Source organism: Sinocyclocheilus grahami, unplaced genomic scaffold (genome assembly GCF_001515645.1).
Source record: "Sinocyclocheilus grahami isolate Dianchi unplaced genomic scaffold, SAMN03320097.WGS_v1.1 scaffold268.1, whole genome shotgun sequence".
In the NCBI taxonomy this organism is placed as follows: Eukaryota; Metazoa; Chordata; class Actinopteri; order Cypriniformes; family Cyprinidae; genus Sinocyclocheilus; species Sinocyclocheilus grahami.
In genome coordinates this window covers 49,530-58,759 of record NW_015505447.1, presented here as the reverse complement: position 1 = coordinate 58,759, position 9,230 = coordinate 49,530, and the positions used below count along the sequence as shown (strand labels likewise).

The following is a 9,230-nucleotide window of genomic DNA, read 5'->3' as shown; positions in this document are numbered from 1 at the left end:
TGTTGAGACTTATGTAACTATGATGAGAACATTGAGAATAGCCGCATGGACACATTAACTCTTTTGGAAGCAATCATAGACCTTAGGGTCAAACATTGACACATCAGATGTCAACTAGTGTAGATTTGCCTAATTACCCAGAAAACCCAGAGGAAATGGGGCCTGGGAGCAAATCCAACATCAAATATATGCATGCGAGATATACATTTCTGCATGTACTTATGAATGTTAGTTATGAGACAACATAAACATGGTTTTCTTTCTTAACTAAACATATAGGTTAATGGATAAATGGTTCAGCTAAAATAAGGCTCATATTTTATTTTACTCTGATGTCAACAATTCTGTGTTTTTCTGTCAATATGGGGTGCTGTGTGTACATTAATGAGGAAAAAAATTAACTTAAATGATTTTAGCAAATGGCTGCAATATAACAAAGAGTGAAAACTTTAAGGGGGTCTGAATACTTTCCGTACCCACTGTATATATATATATACATATATAAAGGTATATATGACAAAATGGGCTTAATAGTGAATTGTTCACTTTATAAACTTCAATTTAATTATTGTGTACATTTTGATTGTTACTTTTAAAATTATGCTGCTGTTTGTGTGTTTTATTGAAATGTTTTCATTTTCATGTAGAAAAATGTATGATGCACGTGTTCTTGACTTTGGAGTAAGCATTTATTTTGAATCTTGTGATTAAAGCATATTTCATATAAAATGTCCAGAAGTTTCAAACATTATTTTTAATATCACAAACATGAAATAACTCGCATAATACAATGAACCGAAAAACTGTATAGGCCTACAACTAAATTACACAAGATTAATGTTCATAAAATGCTTAATAAATCATTATAAAATGCATACATAAAGTATGATGTATCGTGTGTAATAAAAAGCAAATTACCCCTTAAAAACCATAAGGTGGCGCTACTCAAGCTCCGCCCCTCACCTCTGGTTCTGTGGCTGCGGTTCTGAAACTGCTGGTGCTACTGGTCCGCAGCTGGATACTATTGAAAAACTCGGGTTTCGCTGTCTACACGACAACACCATACCTATGAACCCTTTCGTTTTTCTCGGGATTCTCCCGTATTTTACCATTCTATCCTGCTTAGAATAGAATGGTAAATTCCATTATGTACCCATGGTACGGCAGCAAAGTTCCTTGATTATTACGCCGGAATGAGAATATAGTTCTTAGCCATATCGGCCTAGAAAATCTCAACTTTTTATTTTCCATCGGTCTTAGTACACAACGGAACTACAGAAGAGTCAAGAAAACGGTCAAACTCAACTGTTTAACTCCAGGGGGGTTGGAAAATGAGCCCATTTTCAGAAGTAGTGGAGTGTTCCTTTAAGGGAAAAACTTAAAGGGGTCATATGATGTTGCTAAAAATAACATTATTTTGTGTATTTGGTGTAATGAAATGTTTGTGCGGTTTAAAGTTTAAAAATACATTTTCCACATACTGTACATTATTGTTTCTCCTCTATGCCCCGCCTTTCTGAAACACATCGATTTTTACAAAGCTCATTGGTCTGAAAAGCGAGGTGTGCTCTGATTGGCCAGCTATCCAGTGCGTTGTGATTGGCCGAATACCTCAAGCGTGTGACGGAAATGTTACGCCGAGACGCGACAAAAACATTAAAAGCCATATATAAACTAGGCATTTGTTGCATCCAGTGGGGACATAATTACGGATAATGATTTATACTGTCTTTTTTCGCATTGCATTGCATCGTGCCGCGTAAACATAAAACCATGTCTGCATTTGTGATCTGAGAAATGACAAACAACAAACACTACTCTAAACTGCCCAAAACTCATGTTTGAATCATCAGTGGCAAATTCCTTAAATATAAAAACGTGCTTACGGTCTGTGAGTCAGAACAGCCGGCATTGTAGTCTACTCTACCAGGATCAGGAAACGGTCCTCCATAAAATGTGCTGCACACATCTTAATATTTGGGTTGAAGTGTTCTGGAACAGTGTTGTAAATACAACTTAACCACTGATTTCTAGTCGTGTCCTCTTTTGGAAGGCCAAACAAAGTAGTTTCGCTTTCACAACGAAACAGCGTCACACACGGCGAGCTAGAGTGAGCGGAGGCTGGCAGGCTTCCGGCAACCACATGTGGCGACCCCGGGCTGTACTCCGCTTCGTCCACGGTGAAAGCTGATCCAGTGATCCACAGCGTGAAGTTGATGTATTTCCTCGGTGACCAGCACGGATCAGCTCCAGGCATGACGAAGCGGATATCGTCCTCTTTTGGAAGGCCAAACAAAGTAGTTTCGCTTTCGCAACGAAACACACAGCGTCTTCACGACATGGCAGCGGCAACAACAATACTACAGCGAGAATAAAAGTTACACCTTCTTTCTTTGCGTGAACATTTGGGTGGCGTTATGCAAATCTTCCCACATTGTGACGTAGACATGTGGGGGCGTGTTAGAATGAGCCGTTTTAGGTAGGTGTGGTTGACTCTTAACTTTTATAAAGAATATCTCTTTGGATTTGAGACTTTAGTCTTTGCAACTTTACAGATCTTCTTTATGCACCAATAGCTTGTAACATTCCAAAGATATAGCTTACACTTCAAAAGGCTATTTAATTGATTAAATATGAGCGCTGCAAGTTTCAAAGTCAGGTGCTGCGCTGCTTTGTTTACTGCAGTTACGGGGGAAACGGCTATATTCCTGGCGAAAAGCGCCACCTGCTGGCAGAGAATGAATTAGCATTTTTTTTCAATAAGCCCTTCTGCTCTTTATTAGTCTAAACTTTAGACCAAAGCCAAAAACGACCCTTGTTTTTACGCAGAAAACACGCAGTTGTAAATATGAACTGGTGGATCAACAAGAAGATAATGAATTATAAAACTCTAAAGATATAACCCCCCATACCCCCTTCCCGTACTTTGGTACCCAAATGTTGACGGGTACATGATGGACAACACTGCAACTGGAGTTTTTGAAAATCTTCACCCTGGCAGGCGTTTTCAAAAATGTTCGGTTTCAGTGACCTGGTGCTGCGTTTGCAACGAACGGCCAAACCGCGTAGAAAAAGCTGCGATTTAAAAAATAACCGCGTTCGTGTGGACAGGGCCTCAGGCTGTCAGTCAACAAGAACAGACAAAAACTAGTGCCAGGCAAGATGTGGCAGAACTGGGTCAGCCTGTTGTGAGACAAGACTGACAAGATTTAAAATGTAATTAAATTAGTTGCTGAACATGTGAGATCACATACATGGAACGTGAAAAGTTGAACAACTTAAGAGATTCAAATAAATAGTGCAGTTTGAGAAGAACCAAAGAAAGTAAAGCATAAAAGACAAAAGGTTAGAAACATAAAATGAATGAACATTAAAGAGGTTATTCCGTTTTGGACTTATCAGGAGGATAAAATACCCCAGGATCGTCATGAGTGAAAAAAAAAATCAGTGTCCTTTCCTTTTCATGGTGTGCATCTTGAGACAAAACAAGGGCACTGACATATTTTAAGATCAATCAGTGCACGTTTATTTCAGTTGAAACAGCCAAGACTTACATTTTAGTCTGGGACTAAGCTTAAGTCTTCTATGTGAAACCGGGGGAAAGAGTTTCATCACAAAACTCAGTATGCTTGTTACTCTTTGAATAGGTTAAATCCAGGCTGACTAGTTATGCTTGGCTTTGTTCAGTTCACATTTTACAAGAAAAGCATTGCATTTTTAGGATTTTGACACACCGTAAAACCAGAGCTGAATGAACTGTTAGTCACTTTTAAACTGACCTGTTCTCAAAGCAAAGCAACTATTTGTGCACACAGATGTTACTTAAAACAATAATTGAAAACAAAAGAAAAAAACAAGGCAGAGCTTAAATTATTTTCTTTATGTTACACAGTTGAAAATACAATTTATAAATATATTAAACTCTGGCTTATTATCGGCAGTATCATCTGCGAATCCAATCAGCTCTTCTTTACCAACAAACTAAAATTGTGGCAGTCAGTTTTTTTCAAAATATTGCAGCATCAACAACTAACCTAAAGGTCTGAGATGTTAATATAATTCTTAAACTACTCTTAATCAGATTTTATTGAAAAGTAAAAGAGTAGGCAACTTTATTAGGGTCATTTTGTGGCTGCAAATAATTGTTCTTCACTCATATAATCAAGATTGGATCTCTCCATTCACACTGAACAATTCAATCAGACTGAATGTAAAATCAACTAATTATTATTGTAGCTTGCATTTGGTGGGTTTGCTGGGAAAGGATGAAAAGAGATCGTCCTTAGCTTTGTGTCCAGAGCTTCTTCAGCCTCTGAAGAACTTAGAAAACACTGAGAAATCATCCTGCATGTCAGTAGAGGGGTTCAACCCACCTGAAAGATGCAGAAAATATATTTCTGAATGATTATTCAGAAAAAGCGAGAGAGCAAAGCACTGCAGAAGCTTGATGAATATTTGGGAAAATTTACAGTGATATTTTAAAATGTAAAATCTAATTGAGGATGTTTTTTTAAATGCTCTAAACTCTAAAAGGTCTATTTTAAAGGGGTCATATGATGCTGCTAAAAAGAACAGTATTTTGTGTATTTCTCTGTTACACCCCTCACATACTGTTGATGCCGTGTCCGGCCGGAGCTACGAGACATAAACATTAAAACCCATTACAAACGAGGCATTTGTTGCATCCAGTGGGGACAATTACGGATTATAATGACTTGTACTGTCTTTTTACGCGTTGCATTGCATCGCGCCGCATAAACATAAAACCATGTCTGCATTTGTGATCAGAGAAATGACAAACAACAAGTGCTACTCTACTGCTCAAAACTCGCATTTGAATCATCAGTGGCAAATCCTTTAAATGAAAACGTACTTACGTGAGTCAGAACTGCCAGCATTGTAGTCTAAGTCTAACGTTACTCTCCCAGGATCAGTTAACAGTAAAATGTGCTGCACACATCTGGATATTTGGGTTAAACTGTTCTGGAACAGTGTTGTAAATATAACTTAACCACTGATTTGTAGTTGTGTCCTCTTTTGGAAGACCAAACAAAGTAGTTTCGCTTTCACAACGAAAAACACAGCGGCCTAGCGTGCGCTGAGGCCGGGATAGAGTGAGCCGAAGCCCCGGCTTAGCGTGCGCTGAGGCCGGGCTAGAGTGAGCTGAGGCGGCGGGGTCAAGAACGACACGCCCGGCGGATTCGACGAATGTGCGGCAACCACATGTGACGGACCCCGGGCTGGATTCCGCTTCATCCTCGGTGAAAGTTCAGGTTCAGCCTGCAGCTTCAACAATACTACAGTGAGACTAAAAGTTAAGCCTTCTTTCTTTGCGTGAACATTAGTGATTGAAATCTCATCATATGACCCCTTTAAATATTCTCTTTGTCTTTTACCTTTAGGACCATACATTACATAGGACAGGACACTGGTAAAAAGTTGTCTAGAAACCACTAACCTGGCATGAGAGGACCAGACTGATCTTGCGGCCCATCTCGGCCACTTGGACCAGAGATGGTCACTGTAGTCTCTTCATTACCTTCACCATCTCTGACTGTTCGCCTTTCTTCTACAGTCTACACACATACATTCAATCTGTATTATTGTAATTAAAATCAGGTATTTACCAGGCTTGTTAGACAACATCTAAATGCAAGATGTGTGGTATATTTTGAGCCTTGCTCTACAATATTACTATACTTTTAATCAGAATAACTTGAGAACAAAATGACACAGGATCACTCACTCCATCTGGTCTGACCACCTTGGTAACGCTGACAGACTTAAAAGTTGACCTTATCTTAGGCTGTGAAGGCGCTGGAGTCCAGATCTGATCCAGACCACCTGAAGACACCTGTGAGTCCAGATCTGAGTGGAACCAGAAGACAAAAGGCCTGGATGAATTATACACATTGTATCAACTGAATATCAGGCAAGAAATTCATGTATTCACTGAATTGTCAGCACAAAAATCATTGGCAAAATGAAAAATAACCCACGCATTTCTTTGCATTTTCTTTTTTTTAACTCCTTCACATGAAGTCTAAAATTTCATACTGCAGTGATCCGTCATTCTTTTATTTGGAGTTGATTTTCAAGTGTCTGGATATCTAACTATTCATTAAGATATCCAAACTTCTTTAAGAATTACAAAAATGTTACAAAAAACATTTGACCAAAAATGTTATTTGAGAACCGTTAACAGTCTGTACTAGGGGTGGAACGGTACACAGATGTCACGGTTCGGTACATACCTTGGTTTGGGGATCACGGTTCGATACGATTTCGGTACAACAGGAGGGAAAAAAAATCTACTATGCTCGGTTTCTTTTCATTTATTTTGAACAGACAGTAGTACAAATTTTAAAAAAAATTCCACCTAGATGTGAAAATACTAAATAGTATTACATTATGCTATATATATATATAAAATCTGCTGTACATATATACATACAAGCAATAAATTCTTGAAATATATTTTATTTAGTTAACAGATAAACAAGGGAAAAAACAGTGCGACAAATAACGTAGCCTATATACGCTGAATTTCAGTTCATTTTTGTGACACGCTTAATTTGTTCACAGAAAGGAAACTCAAGTTTATAGTCTGTACACACATTTAAATCATAGAAGAAGAAAAAAAGAAGCAAAATGCATTACCTCCATCCTCTTTTTTCTCTCCCTCTTTTGGTCTTAATAGGCCATCTTTCCAAAAATCATGAAACTAAAAATAAAATAAAGACAATCAGGTGAGAACCCAGCATGGCAAGACTCTAAAGCACTGAATCTGTGAATTGGTTTACCTTTGAGAAGGGTCTCCACTGAGCAAAGTGGCTGCTGGGATCCTGTGGAGAAGAATCCCTGTCCTTTGGTGCCCCAGAGTGGGGAGGGAGGGGTGGTGTGAAGGGTGAACTGTCAGGAGACTTCAACATGAAATCTCTAACCGGGTTACTACTTCCTGCCCGACCCCTGCCTTTCTCTGCACCTTCCTGAGGAGGCGGAGCTTCTACTGATGGGGCACCTGTTGGGATGGAGAAGAGCAGGAGGAGATAGTAACATATACTTAAAATGCATCTAATAAGCTTACATCATCTAAATTAAGATAAAGAACAATCTTGGAAGTTGAAGTAATACTTTGAACAAATACAAAAATTAAAAAAAAATTATTGCAACTTGTGGAACAGAGCATGCAAACGTACCTCTATGTCCAAAGCCATAGCGCTCATCAAAGTGGCCTAGACCGGCAAAGATCTCCTCCATGTCCCTGAAGATCTGGCCGAACAGCTCAGGTTCCTCGAAGCGCATCCCCCCAGGCCCAAAACTGAAACCAAATCTAAAGGCATCATCAAAAGGGTCCCTACGGGGCCTATTAAAGTCATCGTGGTGAAATCCATTGTCATCATCCTCGTCTTCATCATCTTCATGAATCATACCATCAAAGAAGGGGTCCCTGATCAAAACACATTTAAATGAGCAAACTGCTCAGAACTACACAATGTCAGTGCATTGTATTTATCAGGAAAAATGAATACACTTTAGACCATCATTTATTTTTAGAACTAATACTAATAGAACTTTTACTTCTAATAACGGGTTAATAAAAATTAAAAAATAACGTATTCTGAGGTTCGATTTCTCATTACTGCTATTTTTCACATTCTAGAATAATAATAATAATCAAAATATGAAGCCCGAAAACCGAAAGAGAGCATGTACTGCTCCATATGGCTACACATATAATAGCAATCTGTAAATGATTCTGGTGAATAAAACTACACCAATGAATGCATTATCAAATCATTCAGAACTGTACTGACAATCACAAATTCTTTAAGATATCACAATACTCTATAAAAGTTTATATGGTTATAAAATCACATTCAGTAAGCATTTACTTTCATTGGCACCAATAGAGAAACCTCCACAAGAACAAAATGAAGAGAAATATTTAAGCATTTAAGTTTATAACCCTATACACAGTATTATAAAACATACAGTGTATCTTGTCAATTACAGAAGATCAACTCTTATATTAAAGTGTTATTTAGTCTAACAGCTGCTGCTGTCAGGGGACATTTAAACTTTAAACTGTTAAGACAGCCTCACCTACGGCCATCACCACGATAATGACCACCAGGAACCCCGAAAAACCCACGAAACAGATCAAAAACACTCATTTAAGGACGCAGAATCCAGTGATCCTTCACCATAACAAACACGGTTGCATCAGAGATCCAGTGCAGGAAGAGCAGCGAGGAAACCTACGAGATCTTTCCACTTGCTTCCGGAAAATCATTTCAAAATAAAAGTCCGTCGTAATTGGCAATCATGATCGACTAATAAAATGACAAGATGTGGAATACAATTTTTAAACTTGCATTTTAAAATAAATAGTTAATCAATAACAATACTAGACTATCAGTAGTTGGAAAATAACAGACATTATCATCAACATGAGAATTTTATGATGAATGTATATGAAAGCTTTACATTAGGTGTTGTAAAAAGAATCGAACGCTGAAATCTTTAAAAAATTGTTTACGTACAAAATCATGGTAACACCATGTGATCATTTAAAGGGGTCATATGATGCGAAATCCACTAGACCGGCAAAGATCTCCTCCATGTCCCTGAAGATCTGGCCGAACAGCTCAGGTTCCTCGAAGCGCATCCCCCCAGGCCCAAAACTGAAACCAAATCTAAAGGCATCATCAAAAGGGTCCCTACGGGGCCTATTAAAGTCATCGTGGTGAAATCCATTGTCATCATCCTCGTCTTCATCATCTTCATGAATCATACCATCAAAGAAGGGGTCCCTGATCAAAACACATTTAAATGAGCAAACTGCTCAGAACTACACAATGTCAGTGCATTGTATTTATCAGGAAAAATGAATACACTTTAGACCATCATTTATTTTTAAAACTAATACTAATAGAACTTTCACTTCTAATAACGGGTTAATAAAAATAAAAAAATAACGTATTCTGAGGTTCGATTTCTCATTACTGCTATTTTTCACATTCTAGAATAATAATAATAATCAAAATGTGAAGCCCGAAAACCGAAAGAGAGCATGTACTGCTCCATATGGCTACACATATAATAGCAATCTGTAAATGATTCTGGTGAATAAAACTACACCAATGAATGCATTATCAAATCATTCAGAACTGTACTGACAATCACAAATTCTTTAAGATATCACAATACTCTATAAAAGTTTATAT

General features: G+C 37.9%; 1 protein-coding gene across 1 annotated transcript; it reads right to left on the bottom strand.

Moving 5' to 3' along the window:
- Positions 1-3,874: 3,874 nt before the first annotated feature.
- On the bottom strand, positions 3,875-8,270 carry LOC107599494 (HCLS1-associated protein X-1-like). Its single transcript, XM_016291097.1, has 7 exons — positions 8,107-8,270; positions 7,200-7,450; positions 6,804-7,021; positions 6,661-6,724; positions 5,747-5,868; positions 5,459-5,576; positions 3,875-4,373 (listed from the first exon to the last, which is right to left on the bottom strand). Exons 1-7 carry the CDS (start codon positions 8,175-8,177, stop codon positions 4,306-4,308), a joined length of 912 nt encoding a protein of 303 aa, XP_016146583.1. The 5' UTR covers positions 8,178-8,270; the 3' UTR covers positions 3,875-4,305.
- Between the last annotated feature and the right edge of the window lie 960 nt (positions 8,271-9,230).